The sequence below is a fragment of the Rhineura floridana genome, chromosome 1, assembly GCF_030035675.1.
Source record: "Rhineura floridana isolate rRhiFlo1 chromosome 1, rRhiFlo1.hap2, whole genome shotgun sequence".
Lineage (NCBI taxonomy): Eukaryota > Metazoa > Chordata > Lepidosauria > Squamata > Rhineuridae > Rhineura > Rhineura floridana.
The window spans coordinates 160,164,626-160,186,745 of record NC_084480.1 but is presented as its reverse complement, the minus strand read 5'-3'; the positions used below and the strand labels follow the sequence as shown (position 1 = coordinate 160,186,745).

At 46.1% G+C, this 22,120-nt stretch overlaps 1 protein-coding gene across 2 annotated transcripts in view; it reads right to left on the bottom strand.

Moving 5' to 3' along the window:
• The window catches only part of ODAD3 (outer dynein arm docking complex subunit 3), a 37,275-nt gene extending 15,338 nt beyond the window's left edge, over positions 1-21,937 (bottom strand). For both annotated transcript variants that reach the window (XM_061640327.1, XM_061640336.1), the window contains exons 1-4: positions 21,564-21,937; positions 19,365-19,486; positions 11,500-11,577; positions 9,321-9,500 (exon numbers count right to left, since the gene is read on the bottom strand). In XM_061640327.1, the coding sequence (XP_061496311.1) occupies positions 9,321-9,500; positions 11,500-11,577; positions 19,365-19,486; positions 21,564-21,648 (465 nt within the window). In that variant the 5' untranslated portion in view covers positions 21,649-21,937. The remainder of the gene's footprint in view (positions 1-9,320; positions 9,501-11,499; positions 11,578-19,364; positions 19,487-21,563) is intronic.
• Positions 21,938-22,120: the final 183 nt, after the last annotated feature.

Here is a 22,120-nt window from a genome sequence, read left to right as displayed (position 1 = left end):
ACTCCTTCAGATAAACTGGGCCGAAACCGTATAGGGCTTTAAAGGTCAACACCAACACCTTGAATTGGGCCCGGTAAACAACTGGCAGCCAGTGTAGATCTATTAACACCGGAGTAATATGATCACGGCGACGGCTGTTTTTAATCAAACATGCAGCTGCATTCTGTATCAGCTGTAGTTTCCGGACCGTTTTCAAGGGTAACCTCACATAGAGCGCATTACAGTAGTCTAAGCGGGAGGAGACCAGGGCATGTATCACCCGTGGGATCAGGTGGATAGGAAGGCAGGGTTGCAGCCTCCGTATTAGATGTAATTAATACCAAGCTGCCCGGCTCACTGCCAAAATCTGAGCCTCCATGGACAGCTGGGAGTCAAGAATGACCCCAAGGCTGCGTACCTGGTCTTTCAGGGGTAGTCTTACCCCATTGAACACCAGGTCAATATCTCCTAACCTTCTCTTGTCTCCCACGAGTAACACCTCGGTCTTATCAGGGTTCAGCTTCAGCCTATTCCTTCCCATCCATCCACTTACGGCTTCCAGGCACTTGGACACGGTGTTCACAGCCAACTCTGGTGAGGATTTAAACGAGAGATAGAGCTGAGTGTCATCCGCATATTGGTGAAACTGCAGCCCAAATCTCCTGATGATGGCCCCCAGCGGCTTTACATAGATGTTGAATAGCATGGGGGAGAGGATAGAACCCTGTGGGACTCCACAATTAAGAGGCCAAGAGTCTGAAACTTCATCCCCCAATGCCACCCGTTGGTGCCTGTCTGAAAGATAGGAACGGAGCCACCATAGAACAATGTCCCCTATTCCTAATCCCTCCAGGCGATCTAAAAGGATACTGTGGTCAACGGTATCGAACGCCGCTGAGAGGTCCAGGAGGACGAGGAAGGTATATTCTCCCCTATCCAACGCCTTCCTCATATCATCCACCAGAGCGACCAAGGCTGTTTCAGTTCCATGTCCAGTCCTGAAGCCCGACTGGAATGGATTGAGATAATCTGCTTCATCCAAGTGTGTCTGTAACTGTTTGGCCACCACTCGCTCAATCACCTTGCCCAAGAATGGTAGGTTAGAGACTGGGAGGAAGTTATTCAACTCTTGGGGATCCAAGGAGGGCTTTTTCAAGATAGGCTTTATTACTGCCACCTTGAGGGCTGATGGCATTGCACCCTCTTCCAAGGATGCATTTACCACTGCCTTGATCCCTTCGCTCAGCTTCTCTTTACAGCTCATAATGAGCCATGAAGGGCAAGGGTCAAACAGATAGGTGGTTGGCTTCACAGTAGAGAGCACCTTGTCCACTTCCTCAGAGGGAAGAGGCTGAAACCGATCCCACCATTTAACCGGAATGCAACTGGCCGACTCTGGCTCACTTCCTGTATCCACGGCGTACGGAGTCATGCTCTTCAGGTGCTCAATTTTATCGGCAAAGTGTTTAGCAAATGTGTCACAGGAGGCTTTAGAATGCTCCATGGGTTCCTGAGCAACTGGACCGACCAGGCTTCGGACCACTTGGAACAACCTCCTGGGGCAGCACTCTGCAGACGCAATAGAGGCAGCAAAGAATTCCCTCTTTGTTGCCTTTGTTGCCACCTGGTAGGCAGCTATTGCTGCTCTAACCAGTGTCCGATCGTACATGTATGATTGTACATGTACAAAGCAAATTGTATCACTGAATTATAGGTTCTTCTCTGGTTCCAAGCTCTTGCCTGTTCACAGTCAAAATGCACTAAGCATATTAATTGTCGAGTGGATAGTACACACTCATATCATAGGCTTGTGAAGGTATGGATCTTTGTAGCATTTGCCTAAATATATAGATGCAGAAACCATTCATATCAGAGGACTAAAAATGGAACAGCAGCCCTATCATGTCACTAACAGCAGTGGCCAAGAGGTCTAGTGGACGCACCAAGGCTTGGGAGCTCAGGTGCTGAGCTTTTATCCTCAGCTTGGCTACTGATATCTTTACTTGAGCTAATGATTTCCCTTCTCGCTGCCTTCATGTCCTCATCTGAGAACAGGGCATATAACACAACCTCTAATTTCTGAAAGGTCCATCTAAGCCAAATAACTATAATAGGGACAGGATTAAGGGACAGCAGTGCAATGGTTCTTTGCCTCCCTCTTGTGGTATGTCCATATAACCTGGGCAGCCCCACCCACCTGTCAAATTTGGCCCGCAAGGCTGATCCTGATAACGATCTGGCCTGTGGAGCTAAAAAAGTTCCCCACCCCTGCATTAGGTTATGAGTTAGCAATTGTGTGATTGTTTTTTCTTTCAAAAAGACCAGCACCAGCAGGAGGGGATGATCAGCATTGGAACTACAGCCTAGGAGGAGAGGGAGAGAAATTCAATCCTTTGCCCCCGCTCTTTGTCCTGGTCCAGATTAGTCCTTTTCTCCTGCAGCTGCTATTTGTCCTGGGAGGAAAGCTGCCATTCTTAGATGACTTAGATGATTTAGGATAACCAGATCTGACTTTCTGGATGTCCTGAACTATGAAAGTCAGTTGCCTTGTATTTTTCATAGAAAGTCCTTGCCATCTGGGCAGTCCTCCCATTAATACTGAAAAATGGAAGTGCTCATGAGGTCCCTAAGAAACAAACACTGACAAGGCTACCCACCCCTTTCTGTGGCATTTCTGAGGACTTCTAATTAAACATTTTTGCCCCAAGTGGAAAAAAAAACAGTGCATTTGGAATGGGAGAGTGGCACTCAGCAGGACAGGAGCTACCTGCATTTATTCCAGAATAAATACTTATACAATTTTCATTTTTAAAAAATATCGCATATCTTCTAAATGCTCAAACATCTTCTCCGCAATCCCAGTTAATTACACTTATCTTTGCTGTGCTTATTCCTCACGGGGTATTTTCTCCAACACAAGAGGAACCAGCCACACATATAAAGTCAGAGCACCCTAGCGAGGGAGCCTGCTCCACGAGCTAGAGGGAGCCCCAGCTGACGAAGCGTCAAGGCCCCAGCTGATGAAGCGTCAAGGCGAGTTAAGCAGCAGAGCGAAAAGTGGGTAAGTAGCTCCCATTTATTCCATTACTTAATTGAAGTAAAACAGCTCAGAGCAATAAGTAATAAGGGCAGCCCAAGGTCACCCTGAGCTAGGAGCCAAATCCTGAAAGAACCTATATCTTAGGAGACAGATCCTAGGAGAAGGAAGCCTATAGAAAGCTAGTTTTCAACACCACCCTAGCAGGAAAGCTTCAGGGGACACTGTAAACAAGGCTAAATTCCAGTCGGAGAGAAGGGGGAAAAGGAAACCCCACCGATACATACAGGGAGAGAGTCAGCTCAGTCCTTGCTAAAAAGGGCAGCTTCAGCCTTCCTGAAACATAACCACAAGCTCTGTTTCCCTAGGTTAAAGAAAGGTCAGGCTGTTCTAGGTGGGAAAACAACAAACAAAAAAGACTTGCCTGGAAGTCGCAGCCCCTTGCTTAGATTAAAGGCAGCCAAAAGCTTAAACAGCCCAGCCCCTCACTCAGGAAGGAAGCCTGCCTTCCTGCCTTCAAAGGAAGGAAGCCTGAGATAATACTAAAGAGTTAAGCCCCAGCTGATAGCCATCAGCCTCAAGTAACACATCATTGGCTGGCAGCAGTAGCTGGGAGGAACCAGCCACACATATAAAGTCAGAGCACCCTAGCGAGGGAGCCTGCTCCACGAGCTAGAGGGAGCCCCAGCTGACGAAGCGTCAAGGCAAGTTAAGCAGCAGAGCGAGTTCGGCAGCAGGGCAAGGCCAGGGCCCCCTACTCTGCCCGTCTGTTCCCTGACCTCAACTAAACCTCAGTCTCCAACCCATTGACGTAATAAACCTTAAACAAAACTATACAGGTAAGAAGCCAGCAGGGGTGTGGGGGCTTTCCAGTGTTTTGCACCGCCTGCAGCATGTATGACTATCTGCCTGTTGGACAGCAGTCGTGGGTGTGCTCTCGGTGCAATGAGCTCCTGGCTCTCCGGGAACGACTTCATTTCCTTGAGGCCAAGGTGGCGGACCTGGAAAAGCTGAGAGAGGCAGAGAGGTGTGTGGAGGAGGCCTTCAGGGACGTTATAGCTGTGTCCCACTCCAACGATGATAGCTCTCCTGCTATCATGGACAACGATGGTCTCGGGGAAGGAGAGCATCCAGCTGAGGAAGAGGGAAACGATCCCTTAGAAGGGACCCATTTCTTGGGGGATGAGCAGCTGTCCTCTCGTGCCGAGGATATATCTCCAGGGGGTGGAGGGATCCTTGTAGTGGATGATTCGATCATTAGGAACACAGACAGTGGGGTGTGTGATGGGCGTGTAGACCGCAAGGTGTTTTGCCTGCCTGGTGCGAAGGTTGCGGATATCGCCCGTCGTTTAGATAGTTTGGTAGACAGTGCTGGGAAGGAGTCAGTGGTCGTGGTGCACGTTGGCACCAACGACATGGGGAAATGCAGCCGTGAGATCCTGGAAGCAAAATTTAGGTTGCTAGGTAGGATGCTGAAAGCCAGGACCTCCAAGGTGGCTTTCTCTGAAATGCTACCGGTTCCACGCGCAGGACCAGCCAGACAGGCCCAGCTTCGCAGTCTCAATGCGTGGATGAGACGATGGTGTCGGGTGGAAGGGTTTGGATTTGTTAGGCACTGGGGAACATTTTGGGACAAGCCGGGCCTGTACAAAAGGGAAGGGCTCCACTTGAACCAGAATGGAACCAGACTGCTGGCACTTAAAATTAAAAAGGTAGCAGAGCAGCTTTTAAACTGACTGAGGGGGGAAACCCGACAGGAGCTGAGAAAGGTCCGGTTCGGAATAAACCTCCCCCCTGGGATAAAAACCAAAGAAATGATGAAATTTTAAAAGGGGTAGGCCTAGAAGTAGGCATTGTGAGAGCAGGGGCACAGGATATAAATTCAGAAGAGCAAAATTACCACAGGCCAAACCAGAAGTGCCAAAGACACCTGAAGAGAGACGCTGCTTACAAGTGCCTGTACGCTAATGCTAGGAGCCTCCGAACCAAGATGGGAGAACTGGAGTGCTTGGTCTTAGAGGAGAGCATTGATATAGTGAGCATAACGGAGACCTGGTGGAATGGAGAAAACCAGTGGGATACGGTTATCCCTGGATATAAACTATATCGGAAGGACAGGGAAGGACGTATTGGTGGTGGAGTTGCTCTATACGTGAAAGAAGGCATTGAATCCAGCAAGCTCGAAACCCCAAAAGAGGCGGTCTCCTCCACAGAATCGTTGTGGGTGGTGATACCATGCCCCAGGAGGGACTTTATACTGGGAACGATCTATTGTCCCCCTGATCAAAATGCTCAGGGAGACCTTGAGATGAGATATGAAATTGAGGAAGCATCCAAACTAGGAAATGGGGTAGTAATGGGTGACTTCAACTACCCGGACATAGACTGGCCGCATATGTGTTCCAGTCATGACAAAGAAGCAAAGTTTCTAGATATTCTAAATGACTATTCCCTAGACCAGTTGGTCATGGAACCGACCAGAGGGACGGCAACCCTGGACTTAATCCTCAGTGGGGACCGGGACCTGGTGCGAGATGTAAGTGTTGTTGAACCGATTGGGAGCAGTGACCACAGTGCTATTAAATTAAACATACATGTAAATGGCCAATTGCCAAGAAAATCCAACACGGTCGGTCACATTTGACTTCAAAAGAGGAAACTTCACAAAAATGAGGGGATTGGTAAAAAGAAAGCTGAAAAACAAAGTCCAGAGGGCCACATCACTCGAAAATGCTTGGAAGTTGTTTAAAAACACTATATTAGAAGCTCAACTGGAGTGCATACCGCAGATCAGAAAAGGTACCGCCAGGGCCAAGAAGATGCCAGCATGGTTAACGAGCAAAGTCAAGGAAGCTCTTAGAGGCAAAAAGTCTTCCTTCAGAAAATGGAAGTCTTGTCCGAATGAAGAAAATAAAAAGGAACACAAACTCTGGCAAAAGAAATGCAAGAAGACAATAAGGGATGCGAAAAAAGAATTTGAGGAGCACATTGCTAAGAACATAAAAACCAACAACAAAAAATTCTATAAATACATTCAAAGCAGGAGACCATCTAGGGAGACGATTGGACCCTTGGATGATAAGGGAGTCAAAGGTGTACTAAAGAACGATAAGGAGATTGCAGAGAAGCTAAATGAATTCTTTGCATCTGTCTTCACAGTGGAAGATATAGGGCAGATCCCTGAACCTGAACTAACATTTGCAGGAAGGGATTCTGAGGAACTGAGACAAATAGTGGTAACGAGAGAGGAAGTTCTAAGCTTAATGGACAATATAAAAACTGACAAATCACCGGGCCCGGATGGCATCCACCCGAGAGTTCTCAAAGAACTCAAATGTGAAATTGCTGATCTGCTAACTAAAATATGTAACTTGTCCCTAGGGTCCTCCTCCGTGCCTGAGGACTGGAAAGTGGCAAATGTAACGCCAATCTTCAAAAAGGGATCCAGAGGGGATCCCGGAAATTACAGGACAGTTAGCTTAACTTCTGTCCCTGGAAAACTGGTAGAAAGTATTATTAAAGCTAGATTAACTAAGCACATAGAAGAACAAGCCTTGCTGAAGCAGAGCCAGCATGGCTTCTGCAAGGGAAAGTCCTGTCTCAGTAACCTATTAGAATTCTTTGAGAGTGTCAACAAGCATATAGATAGAGGTGATCCAGTGGACATAGTGTACTTAGACTTTCAAAAAGCGTTTGACAAGGTACCTCACCAAAGGCTTCTGAGGAAGCTTAGCAGTCATGGAATAAGAGGAGAGGTCCTCTTGTGGATAAGGAATTGGTTAGGAAGCAGAAAGCAGAGAGTAGGAATAAACGGACAGTTCTCCCAATGGAGGGCTGTAGAAAGTGGAGTCCCTCAAGGATCAGTATTGGGACCTCTACTCTTCAACTTGTTCATTAATGACCTAGAGTTAGGAGTGAGCAGTGAAGTGGCCAAGTTTGCTGACGACACTAAATTGTTCAGGGTTGTTAAAACGAAAAGGGATTGCGAAGAGCTCCAAAAAGACCTCTCCAAGCTGAGTGAATGGGCGGGAAAATGGCAAATGCAATTCAATATAAACAAGTGTAAAATTATGCATATTGGAGCAAAAAATCTTCATTTCACATATACGCTCATGGGGTCTGAACTGGCAGTGACCGACCACAAGAGAGACCTTGGGGTTGTAGTGGACAGCACGATGTAAATGTCGACCCAGTGTGTGGCAGCTGTGAAAAAGGCAAATTCCATGCTAGGGATAATTAGGAAAGGTATTGAAAATAAAACAGCCGATATCATCATGCCGTTGTATAAATCTATGGTGCGGCCGCATTTGGAATACTGTGTACAGTTCTGGTCGCCTCATCTCAAAAAGGATATTATAGAGTTGGAAAAGGTTCAGAAGAGGGCAACCAGAATGATCAAGGGGATGGAGCGACTCCCTTACAAGGAAAGGTTGCAGCATTTGGGGCTTTTTAGTTTAGAGAAAAGGCGGGTCAGAGGAGACATGATAGAAGTGTATAAAATTATGCATGGCATTGAGAAAGTGGATAGACAGAAGTTCTTCTCCCTCTCTCATAATACTAGAACTCATGGACATTCAAAGAAGCTGAATGTTGGAAGATTCAGGACAGACAAAAGGAAGTACTTCTTTACTCAGCGGATAGTTAAACTATGGAATTTGCTCCCACAAGATGCAGTAATGGCCACCAGCTTGGATGGCTTTAAAAGAAGATTAGACAAATTCATGGAGAACAGGGCTATCAATGGCTACTAGCCATGATGGCTGTGCTCTGCCACCCTAGTCAGAGGCAGCATGCTTCTGAAAACCAGTTGCTGGAAGCCTCAGGAGGGTAGAGTGTTCTTGCACTCGGGTCCTGCTTGCAGGCTTCCCCCAGGCACCTGGTTGGCCACTGTGAGAACAGGATGCTGGACTAGATGGGCCACTGGCCTGATCCAGCAGGCTCTTCTTATGTTCTTATGTTCTTATGTTCTTAAGACACAAAGCCATAGACAAAGGACAAGCCCATTTAATAACAGGGTGATCAGGAGACCAAAATGCAAAGCAGGTACTTAACACAGAGGATATGACCTAGTCCTCCAGAGGTTACTGTTTATCTGGAGGAGGTTCAGCATGATCCAGCAGTTAGTTGAGGCTGGCTAAGGTCTCGCAACTGGAGTTGAGTGAGCACCTTGAATGAAGTTTCATAAAACATGACTCAATGGCTATGTTTGCACATAGCACTAAGCCACAGACTATGGCTGTGCACAAGTTGCATGCTCGTGCATGAAGCCAGAGCTTGCTTACTTTGTTTCTCCGTTAGCCAAGAGGGGACTAAAACCACAGAGCAGTCTGCTTAGCTTTATTGACTGAACCAATGCTAGTGGTTTCTAGCCAAAGTTTATTCTTGGCTTACCTATAATGGTTTGTTTGGAAGAAACAAACCAGAAGTGCTGGTTTGGATGTAATACTACATCAGCCAGCTTGTCTTTCCCTTGATTAAGGGAGGAGAGAAGCAGGGTCACTTAGGCTCTGTGCACCAGCATGCACCTCCAACACAGGAGAACTCACTTAACCATTTTGGCTTAGTGCATGCTGCCAAAATATATGCACTTTGTCTGTGTGTTGTGTGATTAGATTCAGTGAAGATCATGGGGCAAGCTCCAAGAATTGCCAGTCATGGGTGCTAGGAAGAAAAGTCTTCTTCTGAATAGATCATCAGCATGCCACGCATGTGCAAACAACACATTGATGCCTCCCTCCAAATTAGTAGTTGCTTTTGAAAGAAGAGACACTGAGGGAGCAAAACAGATAAGCACATGGGAGCCCCAATTCATCATTATATCACAGAGAGAAGAGCTGCAGGACTAGATACAATGCACTTACCACAGCTACCCATTATAAGAACTTGTTCTTTGTGTTACCTGAGAGAGCAGCTTTACTCAAAGCGGAGGTTAATCAAAGCAGAAAAGGAGCCATTTGCGATGACTCTTTTTTCCCTGTGCACAAAATCATTCAGATCTCTTAAGGAGAACCGAGGACCCAGGAGTCCTGACATCCAAACCTTCCCACTCTGCTGCAGCCACGACATCCTACTACACCCCACTTTCAGTACTGGGAGGAGAATCCAAGAAACCTTCAGGGACAAATAAACTTCACATGCTCCCCAAGTGTTATGTCAAATGATCTGCTTTCATTTTCAATAACCTGAGACTCTGGTAGAAAGACTCCACCTGCCTGGGATTCTAGACAGACTCTAACCCAGTGAGAGGAAACGTCTAGTGGAGTGTGTCAGCCTCCTCCTTCCAAAGGTTTCAGGCTTGGCTCACCTTGGCTGCCTCTATGTTCCGTTCTTCTAGTCCTTGTATGTAATTGATTTCTTGTGCTTTAGTACTATACTGAAGCTGCTGCTCCTCTAGCCTGCGCTTTCGCATCTCTACCTGATGCTTCAGGTTGTTTAGCTGATTGATTTTCTCACATAGCCGGTGATTGATGATCTGGATAGCACCCTACGGAGCAGAGAGAAGAGGACAAGAATGAAAGAAAGAATGAAAGTACCGAACAGGTAAGGGTGCTTTAGACTGGAGACAGACAATAGGTTTTTAATAGAGATGAAAGTGATTTGGGAAGAGGAAAGCTTGGCTTCTCATGTTGTGCATGTATATTTTTTTTGTTCCATTATTTCCTCTGACCCAGAGCTTGGAAGTAACTAGTTACAAGCAACGAATTACTTGTAATTCATTACTTTTTTGAGTAACGAGTGGGTAATTCCTTTACATTTTGATTGTAATAGAACTAGGAGTAATTTTACTACTTTTGTGGAGTAATTGTAACGTTTCCAGAATTACTTTTGGGCATTACTTGGGGGGGGGAGCCGGGGAAGTCTTCTGCTCCTCTGATTTGTGGGTGAAAATCATGTGCCTCAAACTGGGCTTCTGTGCAGTGTCGCTCTTTCCTCGTACTCTGTGGATGGGGAGGAGGTGCCGAGGGAGGAGGCGGAGAGTGAGACAGGGTGGAGTGGAGAAAACAATTATTTAAACAAACAGATAGTGGTGGTGAAGAATGGAGTGGAGGGGGAAAGGAGCCGGAGGTAAAGAACATGGATAAAGGAGAAGGATAAAGGAGAAGGAGGCAGCAGCAGAATGGAGATAAAGAACTGGAGGTGAGAGAGAGAGCGAGAGAGAGAGCGAGAGAGAGAGCGAGAGAGAGAGCGAGAGAGAGAGCGAGAGAGAGAGCGAGAGAGAGAGCGAGAGAGAGAGAGAGCGAGAGAGAGAGAGAGCGAGAGAGAGAGAGAGCGAGAGAGAGAGAGAGCGAGAGAGAGAGAGAGCGAGAGAGAGAGAGAGCGAGAGAGAGAGAGAGCGAGAGAGAGAGAGAGCGAGAGAGAGAGAGAGCGAGAGAGAGAGAGAGCGAGAGAGAGAGAGAGCGAGAGAGAGAGAGAGCGAGAGAGAGAGAGAGCGAGAGAGAGAGAGAGCGAGAGAGAGAGAGAGCGAGAGAGAGAGAGAGCGAGAGAGAGAGAGAGCGAGAGAGAGAGAGAGCGAGAGAGAGAGAGAGCGAGAGAGAGAGAGAGCGAGAGCGAGAGCGAGAGAGAGCGAGAGCGAGCGAGAGCGAGAGCGAGAGCGAGAGCGAGCGAGAGAGCGAGAGCGAGAGCGAGAGCGAGAGCGAGAGCGAGAGCGAGAGCGAGAGCGAGAGCGAGAGCGAGAGCGAGAGCGAGAGAGAGCGAGAGAGAGCGAGAGAGAGCGAGAGAGAGCGAGAGAGAGCGAGAGAGAGAGAGAGAGAGAGAGAGAGAGAATGAATATATATATATACACTGTGTTTGCATTTGGCACACAAAGTGGCCTCCACCACCCTGTCTGGCTACTGTGCTTCATTTGCAGTATTTTAAGTTTTTTGCATCTCAGGGGAAAATGTTTGCTTGAGTGAGTGTCCCTTAGTTGGTGGCAGGGCCTGGGAGGTGGTTAAGTGAGAGAGATTATGCTGGCTGGCTGAGTGGGGGGGTTGCACTTGATTTGACGTGCAAAGATCTGAGTAGTGGCCTCAGCCTCCCTCTCCACCACCCTTACCAGCAGAGAGACCACCATTGCTGTCTTATGAATAAAAATAATTATTCTACTACCTCTGTATGTGTTTGTTTATTTTTAATGTTGTTTTAGGCTACTTAGATGTGCAGCAGCCAAGGCCAGCCAAGGCTTTTTTTTAAAGTAACTGAAATGTAATTGTAGTGATTACTTTGGAGGAAAAGTAAAGTAACCAGTTACTTTCAGAGCAATTGTAATTGTAACGGTAATTACTACTTTTGGGGGCCATGTAACTGTAACTTATTACTTTTAAAAAGTAATCTTCCAAGCTCTGCTCTGACCAAACAGATATTGCAAGTTTTTGATGCAATATATAAACCTAAAAAATCTGTTTGCCAGTAGACACATAGTTTTTACTTTTTGTTGTAGGATTCTCAGTTTTTATCATGTTCACTCTGTGTACTGATATAAAAGGAAAGGGATTGTCACCTACTTCTCCTGTTTTATTTTTCACAGATCCTTGCTCAGCTGGATGTTCTTGGAATGCAGCCTTGATTACTTTTTCTTCTCCCTGCAAAAAATCAAACTGTATTCTATTTCTGAAAACCTCACATAAATCCAAGATGCATGCAAGATAAAATATTTTTCTGGAACACAGAGCTTGCCTTTTATGAGTACAAAGGTAGGGTATGTGAGGAAAGGCATGTGCCAAGCTTTTTTCTTCCCACTTTTAAAAAATGCACTGGAAATGTTGGAAATGCTTTATACAAACACCCAAGAAATACAAAATAGTTAAGGTAACATCTTATTGGATCTTCAGATCTCCAGGTAACAAACACTTCTACCAGACAGAATGGAAAGGGAATTGATTATCAGCAGCGTTGTACAAGTCAAAATTTCCTTTTTTTTTGCAATTTTAGATAATGGCCTAATCACAAATGATTCAGCATTTGAAATATATATATATTAACTAGCATAAGACTAGAGAGCCAGTGTGGTGTAGTGGTTAAGGTGTTGGACTTCGACCTGGGAGACCAGGGTTCAAATCCCCACATAGCCATGAAGCTCACTGGGTGACCTTGGGCCAGTCACTACCTCTCAACCTCATGAAAACCCTATTCATAGGGTCGCCATAAGTTGGAATCGACTTGAAGGCAGTACATTTACATTTAGCATAAGACTGAAGGCTAGTAACAGCCCAGGTTATATAAACAGCCCATTGTTCTTTGTACTCAATAAAATTAGAAATTCCAGGGGCTCATAAGCAGAGCTTGGAAAAGTTACTTTTTTGAACTACAACTCCCATCAGCCCAATCCAGTGGCCATGCTGGCTGGGGCTTATGGGAGTTGTAGTTCCAAAAAGTAACTTTTCCAAGCTCTACTCATAAGTATCTATCCTACCTTGCTAATGGCAAGCACATTTTTCAATCTGGTGAGACAAACTCAGTGTGAGTTCAGGTAGATCCTACATCTTCATCCAAACTTGGGAGAATGGCAAGGGCTATTGCTGACATTCTCCACTGAAACTCAGAGAACTTGGAAAGTATGGGTCCCAAATGCCCTATTTTGGATCAACCTAGAATTTTGGTGTGCCAAACTTGTTTCCGTTGTTTTTATATCTCCTTTATGTGCACACGTCAAAACTAGACAATACCAGTCTGTAACCCTTGCACAATCTGGATATTTGGCTCCAGTGTTTCAGTAACCAAGAAAGCCAAAAATGCGTACACAGCAAGGGTTACAGCTTAAAAAAACCCTGTTCAGGCAACAATTCGTGGTTAGAACTTCCCAAAAATGACTCCGTTTTTTTGTTTGTGCCTAAAAGTAGTGCAGCTAAACAATTTCATCTTCTTCATCCTCCAGTTTGTCATACTCAGAGTAGACACATTGGAATTAATTTACATGACTAACTAGGTACATTTATTTCAATAGATCTACTCTGAGGAGAACTAAGTTGGATACAACCTATGGTTTCCTTAACAATGACACAGAAATGTACAAGAGAGTTGATCTGCAAAAGAGCTACACCAGTTGATACTGCAAGGCTCAAAAGAATGACAGTTCCATTTGATGAGTTCTAAGATTTATTTTGGAGCAGAGTGTACATTTAGTGGAATTTCAACTGGAACAAAACATTTTGTTTTTTTCTTGCGTGTCTAACCAAACTGAATTGGATCCAGTGATAGTAGATCAGAGTTTGCACATGAACACCATAACATGGCTTGGAAGTGGGCAAGTTTAACATTTTCCCAACGATTTTGTAGTGGGTGAGAAGCTAGCCTTGATGCCCATGAATATGTGTCTGCCACTTTCAGTGGCCACACTTGCGCTTTGTTGCCTGTTGTTGTCTCTCTTTATCACTGTGGTCAGTGATGGGGAATCAAAGATCTGGGGACCAAATGTTGCCACCCAGGCATCTCTATCTGGTCCTTGGTACTCTCCCCAGGCCATACCTAATTGCTAATGCCTAATTCCTCAATTTTTAAACTGGTTTTTTTATTCTCTGTTAGCTATAAGTATGAATGGTTTTAATATTGGAATTAGTTTAATTTTATTTTAATCTAGACTCTGTATGTTTTAATTATATGTGTTTTTTATCTGGAAGCCGCCGCGAGTTCCAGTTTTGGAAGGATGGTGGGGTATAAATAAAGACAACAACAACAACACCTCCTCTAACTGGCCCTGCTTTGCACCCTCCTTGAGTATTTTTGCTTAGCTGGAATGAGTTCCTGAACTCTGTTAATGCTTCTTGCTTCCTTGGAGATTAGAGCGGTATGCAAGAATGTGTAGAAACTAAAAAATGTGTTAATGTGCCCACTTTTACCTCTGGCCCTGCCAATCATTGGCATGAGGCACCTGGAAGGTTACCCAGAAGGAAACACAGCCCTCAGCTTGAAAAAGGGTTTCCCAACCGCATACGTGGCCTTAGTGCTACTACATGGTGTTATAGTCTCCCTGAGAACATCTTCACTGTTTACTTCCTCTATACAGTACTCACACTCTGATGTTGGGAACACCATTTCAACTTCTTAATCATAGTTAATTTCCTAGTAGCTTGACAATGTGCCAGTGTGTCACAGTCAGATATAGCATGGGCTGGTAACAGACTTTGCACACTATCTTGGTGTTTCTTCAGTTTGTCCTAGGTTAATGACTTGTCTTCCATAGCTTGTTGCTTCTTTAGTGACTTTCCCTGCCACATTAAACTCCCAGCAGTAGTGTACTAGCAAAACAAACACATCACTGTCATCTGAAATCATCCTGATGCATTTGTGATGACACACAGTGACAACAGAGATCCCATGCTGTAACAAAATAATGTCTGCTTCCTCATGTGTTTTAAGGTCGCTGTGTTGAGAGACAATGCCATATAGGGTTTGAGCAGGTATGTCATCATTTGCTTTTTGCTCTCAATATTTGTTAGCACAACTTGTTTTGCTGGCAATGGAAACTGTTTTGAAAGTTTGAGGTACCCTGATGTAGCTTGACCTCATTATTTTCTTGAAGCAGAGTTAATACTGTAGTCATAATGCCAGTATGTAGTTAATACTGTGTGCAAGCTTGCAGAATACACACTCCCCCCCCCAAATTGGCAACTATTCCATTCAAAGACCAGTGGATAGTCCATATTTTAGTGCAGCAATGGATCCCTATTACTTCTGGAGTATCCACAAGTGTTGCTGACACTTCAGTTCTGAGTGTGTTTTTTGCGCAGATGTGTTTTTTGCAATATGCATGCCATCTGTGTCCACAAAAAGGCTGGAATAGGTGCTGTCCTGCCCAGAGCCTGAGGCAAGAGACTGAGGCGAGGCTTGGTTCAATTCTCATTTTATTGTGATGGTTACATCCAAAGCAGTGTGCTTCATAAACCTGTCTACTCTAGCTCACTACTTTCCCTAGCTAGGCTACCTAAGCAGTCTCTGCAGTGAGAGGGGAGTTTTGACTCAACACTAGAGTCCGGGAGGGCACCTGCTTAAGTAGGGAAGGTCTTTGCTTGTAAACAGCTCCTCTAAAGTTCCACCCTCTGAAAGTCCCTCTTCTCGCTGTCTCGCGTGGGGTGAGGGGGCAAGCCTCTGGCGGCCCATCCAACAGTGGGGCTTTGCTAGGTGACGGCTTGGCTTCGGGGAGTGGGAAGCTGGTCGGCAGGGAAGTGTTTGAAGTGCCAGGTGGGGATTCCTGTGGGGGCAGGGTTGGCATCCACGAGGGGTCGCTTCCCAACGGCTCAGGCAAGGAACTCACAGGCGGCATGGGAATCGCCTCGATGGGGGGGGCTAGCTGGGGAAGTCTGCAGGCTGACAGTGCGCACCCTTCCTTCAAAGCTCCCAGGGACCTCATCCTCATCTGACACCTCTCCCTGAGCTAGCTGCTCTTGTGCCTGGGGTGCAACATCATCCCCCCCTCCATGCACCATCTCCCCCCACCCCCTGGGCTTGGGCTTGTCCAGGTAAGTGTCATGGAAGTCCCTCACCAAGTCCGGAGCATGAACGTCGTTGGCTGCTTCCCACGAACGCTCCGTCTGGTCGAATCCCTTCCAGTGAATCAAATATTGAAGCCGCCCTTGGAGCTTCTGCGAGTCCAAAATCTGCTCCGCTTCATATTCCTCTTGCCCATTCACTGCAAAGGGGGGGGGGCGGACGCACCTCTGGCATTCTGTGGGGAGGATGTAGAGAATGCTCCAGAGTAAGCAGGGAGCAATGAAACACTGGATGTACCTTGAAAGAAGGAGGCAGCCTCCGGCGAAAAGCCACTGGATTGATCTAAGCCTCCACCTCAAAGGGGCCCACCTTTCCAACTTCCAGCTTATGGTAGCGTCCCCGTGTGGGCAGGTAACATGTGGACAGCCACACCCTGTCTCCCACATGGATCACAGGCCCTTCCTGTCGATGTTGATCTGTGGCTCTCTTATAATCCGCTTTCGCCCTCTCTAGCTGTTCCTTCAACAGCTGCTGCATCGCCTGCCAGAATGGCGGGGCTGATGCTCAGGGGTGGTATCCCAGGTTGGCGAAGAATGGAGTCCATTGCATGGTAGCGTGCACTGCGTTGTTGTAAGCAAACTCTGCTAAGGGCAAAAAGGCCACCCAGTTGTCTTGCTGATAATTCACATAGCAGCGGAGATATTGCTCTAACGTGGCATTCACTCTCTCAGTCTGACCATCCGCCTGCGGGTGATGAGACAACAATAGTCTCAGTTCGCTCTGCAGCAGTTGCCACAAGGCCAAAACAAAGCCGTAAATTGTGTCCCTCGGTCCAAAACTAAACTGTCTGGGAGACTGTGCAACCTGTACACATGCTGCACATCCAGCTGAGCCATGTCTCATGCATTGGGGAGTCCCGAGCATGGAATGAAATGAGCCATTTTAGTAAAAGCATCCACCACTAACAACACTGTTGTCTTCCCCTGAAAGGGGGGAAGGTCACTGATGAAGTCCATAGTTACCATCTGCCAAGGACCCTGGGGGGTAGGGAGTGGCTCTAAGAGTCCTGCTGGTCGCCCTGTGACGTGTTTAGCTCTGGCACAGGTGGGGCAGGACTGAACATAACGCTCCACCTCCCCCTTCATCTGGGGCCACCAAAACTCCCTGGCAACTGATTGCAAGGTTTTGAAGACTCAAAAGTGCCCAGCACTGGGGGAGTCATGACACTGACCTTGGCTCTCACGTCCCCAGGAGGCACATACATAGCATCATGGTGATACAGCACCCCCCCTTCAGAGTGCAACCCTCTGCACTCCCAGTAGGCTACTCCTCTAATTCTGAGCATGTCTCCTGGACAAACAGATCGTGTTCTTGCACCAACCGCAGATCCTCCACCCAAGAGTCTTGGCACACCACCTTCTCAAGGGCTATGATCAGTTGCTGCGGTCTCGGAGTCGGATTCTCCAAGTACTCCGGTTTGCGGGACAGAGAGTCTGCCCTTTTGTTCTGTGCCCAAGGAATGCAATGAATCTTGACGTGGAAGCGGGCGAAGAACTGCGCCCAGCACACCTGTCTCTGGTTCAGCTTACGGGGAGTGTGGAGGCTCTCCAGGTTCCGATGATCGGTGAGCACCTCAATCTCATGCTGCGCTCCTTCCAAATGATGTCACCAAGTTTCAAGCGCATCCCGAATGGCCAGCAGCTCCTTTTCCCACATGGTGTAGTTTTGCTCTGAACTAGTCAACTTCCGCTAAAAGAAAACGCATGGTCTCTCAGACACCCCCCCCATGCCGGTTGTAAAAGCACTATGCTGATGGTCACGTCCAACGCATCCATCTCCACACAAAGGGATGGGCTGGGTTTGCGTGTTGCAGTATAGGTTCTGAGGAGAATTGAACCTTCAGCTCCTCGAAGGCTCCTTGCGCGGCATCAGTCCAGTGGAAGGGGCCCGGTCCTTTCAGGGAGTCAGTGAGGGGCACAATCTTCTCAGAGTAGTTAACAATGAACCGATGGTAGTAGTTGGTGAACCCCAGGAACCACTGAAGGCCTTTCTTTGTTTTTGTAGCGCGCTATAGCTGATCTCCCCCTCTTCTGGCTCGATCAGACTCCCATGCTCGATCTGATCGTGCTGGAGGAGGAGATCAACTGTAGAGCTCTACAGCTGATCTCCTCCTATGGCATGATCAGCAGGTTAGGTTCCAGACCCCCACGTACAGCTGATCCGCTTTTCGGCGGGGGTCTGGAACCTAACCTGCTGTATGAGTGGGGCCCTACCGTACTGCGATCTGCTGCAGGCATGTCTATCAGAGGAAGGTATGCTACTTTTATAACTGATTGTTCTTTTCCATCCTTCCTGATGGACTAATCTGGTGTTAAACCCAGGGTATACTGGAGCTGAGGGATCATTAATCATTGACTTCATGAAGAGGAAATCTAAGTCTTGAACTTGTTGTAGAGATAAAATTTGATAAGCAAAAACTTTAAAGCTAGGCACTGCTTGGCTTCATTTTTTGCTATAGGAGGTTTTTTGGGGTGGACCTGTATAGTTGAGGAGGATGGCTAAATTTGTTTAACTATTTGAGTGCTGAAGTGGTTATCAACATTCATTATTGCTGGCCTCAGCTACTACTGGGAGAAAGGGTGGAATATAAATCTAATAAATAAATAATTATCAGGGAGCAAAACCACTATAATATATAGTCACAGCTGCACTATTATGAAAGGCACAAATCCACATAATATTGTTGTCTTAGACATTTACCTTGAATTCTAACCATTTATGTTGCCTGAACAATTTTTTTAGCAGTAACATTGGCTCCATGATCATTTCCAGCTATCTCAGTTATTGAAACATTGGAGCCAAATATCTCAAGGGTTACAGAGTAGCATCATCTGGTATTGATATCTGCACATAAAAGAGATATCAAAATAACAAAAACATGTTTGGCACACCAAAATTCCAAGTGACTACCCCCACTTTTCCTCACCTAGCCGATTCTTAGGGGAAAAAGGGGACAGCTTTCTCAGGCTGTATGTGGCTGTTCCCAGCAGAGAAGGGTCACACACAGCCAAAGTGAGCAGGATTTAACCCCCATTTGTCAAGCAGAGATTAAATCCGGTTGTTTAGGCTGCAGGTGCCTGTTCCCTGTTGGGAACAGGCAGCCACCGCCAATGCAGAATTGAACCCCACCCTCCCATCGTCTGTCATAAAGTGAAGCCGGTTGATTGAAAAGGCATGGTTTGGGGAAAATGGTCTTGCGTATTGGACCTGCAGGCCAGAGGTTCCCCAGCCTTGCTCTTCAGGGTTAGACAAGAATCCTTGTCCTGAGTGGAGAAAGGGGAAGACAGAACAGGCTGTCAGATAATTTGACTAAACCGAACAACATTAAAAGAACAAGCAAGATCTTAAATAACTACTTCCCAGAGAGAGGGTGATGTGAGCAGTACCGGCTGCTCCTCTTCTTCAATGCTGTCATCACTTGCTTGCCTGCTGGTTCTTTCCTGAGAAAACAGTCATGGAAGCAAGCAACGAAAGCAGCAGCAAGGAGCAGCCCATAGTAGTGGTGAGAAAGAAGGGGCACTCACTGAGGGCCTAAGGCCCACTGAAGGCATCTTGCCTGACAACCCCACAAAACCTGGATCTGGCATGGGGTGATTTTCAGAGGTAACCTGAACAATGGTTGCAACTTAAGATACCAAGTCAAAGGTAAAAAGAATCCCCAATAGTGTGTGTAACAACTGCTAGTATGTTAATAAGTATGGACAATTTGTCCGTTCAAACTCTCTCCAACAAAAAAGCTCACACCAATGTAAGAAATGTAAAGGTAGAAATCTTATCTGAAAGTGAAGAGAGATCTTGGTCTGGGAGCAGTGGTAACATGAGCCGATACCACAAATTCTGGTTGTTTACTAGCAATAGGTCAGAACATGACTACAACGCTCACCGCTAGGAGATCTGCCAACTTTTGGTGCAACTTCTTATTGTCCTGCCTCAGCCTCAAAATTGATTCCTTGTTCTTCTTAATGTTCCATTGGGAGTTCTCATAGAAAGCTTTCCGATCACCTTCTGTAATGAGTACAAATGAAACTTCTCTGCTTATTTCAAATAACAAAGCATGACCAAAGTTGCTGCCAATTTTGGTAACTTTCAGTCACCTTCATTTCCTCTCACAGATATGCAACTGTGTTAACTGCATGATGCACTCAATAAAATGACAGAAGTACTGTATGACATACTTTGAGGAATTGGATTTAGTGTTTCTGGAATCAGAAGCATAACCAAAAAAGAGGCTTGATACGTGGCCTCTTTCTATAAGAAACCCAATAGCCTTTTAAAGGTGTCAAGCATTTTTCTTTGATCTTCTATTTTTCTATTCTAGAAAACAGATCCTGCAGGGCAATCATACATCTATTGTAGTAGAAATATCTTTCATATACTCTCTTGACCCCTGGACCCCAACAAAAGTGTACTAGGATGGGATGTACCAGATTTGTTAATTTTAATTGGACTTCTGGTACCACTAGAAATACGAACATTGGCTTAGTCAATGGGATTCATAGATCGTATCCAGTGCTGCCATTCTGCTTGCACCAAATACTTCCTCTTGTACAAAGGATCTTCCCCTTTCTCTCCTCTGCAGGCCCACCCCCAGTGCATCTTCAAAATCTGCTCTGGAAGGTTGGGAGGCCCTGGAACAGATTTTGGTAGTTTGCAAGAAAAGGAAGTCCCATTGCATGAGTGGAACTCAGTGTATCTTCGATACAACCCAATGAAACCAGCACTTCTCAGTGTCTATATATTTATTTACTGAAATATTTGTAGACCGAACTTTCATAAAAATACACCAAGGTGGTAACTAGACTTTGTAACAACACCAGCTTGGTTATGGCATGCTCTCACATTCTCTGGGCTTCTCCCAAAGAATCCTGGGAACTGCAGTTTGTTAGGGGTGCTGAGAGTTGTTAAGAGAGCCCTATTGCTCTCACAGAGCTGCAGTTCCCAGAGCTCCCTGGGGAAAAGGACTGGTTGTCCTCCTCTCTCCTGCTGAGACTGTGCAAATGATAGAGCTGTGCCAGGTTCCTGTAACATACAATAGGGCAAGTGGTTAGTCAGAAGCATAAGTGAAGAAGCCCCGACTTGCAAACAGTCACTAGCCTGAGCTCCTGCAATGTGTATGAATTGTTCTCAAGTCATCAAACAGGGAAGCTTTACAAACATTCATGTTTTTGCCCTTTAAACCACAAATGAACAGATACAGATGAGTGGACATGTAGGCTAATAAGTAATTTTGCAGACCCAATAATGTTAGTGGAATTATTTGCAACACTGATTTAGCCTGCATAAGCAATGCCTCTCTTCCAGGGAATTCTACCGCAGCAGGGGCTCCTCTGGGATCTTTCCCCCAAGTGTTCAGCATGAATACACCCAATCAACATGGATATTAGTAGCATTCCACCTCCTCACGGATGAACCTTGAGGAAAATCAGAGTATCAGATTTAGATTATTTTGGATAATACCTGGATTATTTTAGGAAGAAGTCTTTTCCTCTCTGCTATTCCATCAATAAAATAGTAGCAACCTAGCTCACAGGGTGTTGCAAAAAGGAACAAGGCAAGAAAATAGTGTTCCTGATGTTTCGTTTAGTGATCGATATACCTAAATTAATAACATAGGAACATGGGAAACTTACTTATACCAAGTCAGACCATTGTTCATCTAGCTCACTATTGTCTACTCTGACTAGCAATGGCTTTCCAGGGCTTCAGGCAGGACCTATTCCCAGCCCTACCTGGAGACACCAGTGGTAGAACGTAGGTCATTTTGCATGCAAGGCAGATGCTCTGTCAATGAGGTAAAGTCCTTCCCCAGAATGTAACATACCATAGTTATATAAAAAAATAGCTGCAACACACAGAAAAATGCTTTCCAGCCTAAATTACTACCTACTCTGCATTACTCTTGAGCTTCCATGGTAATTCACATTATAGTTCAAACTTATGCATGCTTACTCAGAAGTTAAGTCCCACTGAGCACAATAAGGCTTACTAGTAAGTGTACACAGAATAGCTGTCTTACTCACAAGGGCCATTCATTATCATCCATTTCTGAGTGCTTCATCCTCCAAAGTCAAACACTCCTTACCTAGGAGTTGTATCTTGTTCTGCAGCTCTGTGATCTGTTCGTGGACCGGGGGCTTTATTCCTTCTAGTGCCTGTGTCACCGGCATGGTAGCAGTGGGATCGATCGGTGGGGAGTCAGTGGGCTAGAAAGATGCAGTGTGTGAGGAGTGAAGTGGAAACAGTATGTGGGCTGGACAGTAAAATAGGGTTTCCACACACAAATGTTGGGGTACCTGGTACTATCTCAGCCCCTTGAAGCCCCCGGATCCCTTCCACAAGAGAGAGCTTTTTAGACAAAGGCTTTCCTCCCTTGCACACGGCCACCACCCCTTTTGAAGCCCACCGTTGCCCCTTTGCCAGCCTGTAGCCTCCTCACTCCAGCATCAGCATATATACGCCTGTATCTGTCTCTATGGCGACCAGTTCCGATGCAAAGCGTCCATTGGCTGAGAGAGAGAGAGAGAGAGAGAGAGAGAGAGAGAGAGATGCATGATGGGAGGAAGGTCAAACTTTTTTTTTTTTTTTGCTTGGCCGGAGGTTAAATCAATCTGGTGACATCGCTGTTGTCGCGCGGGGAAA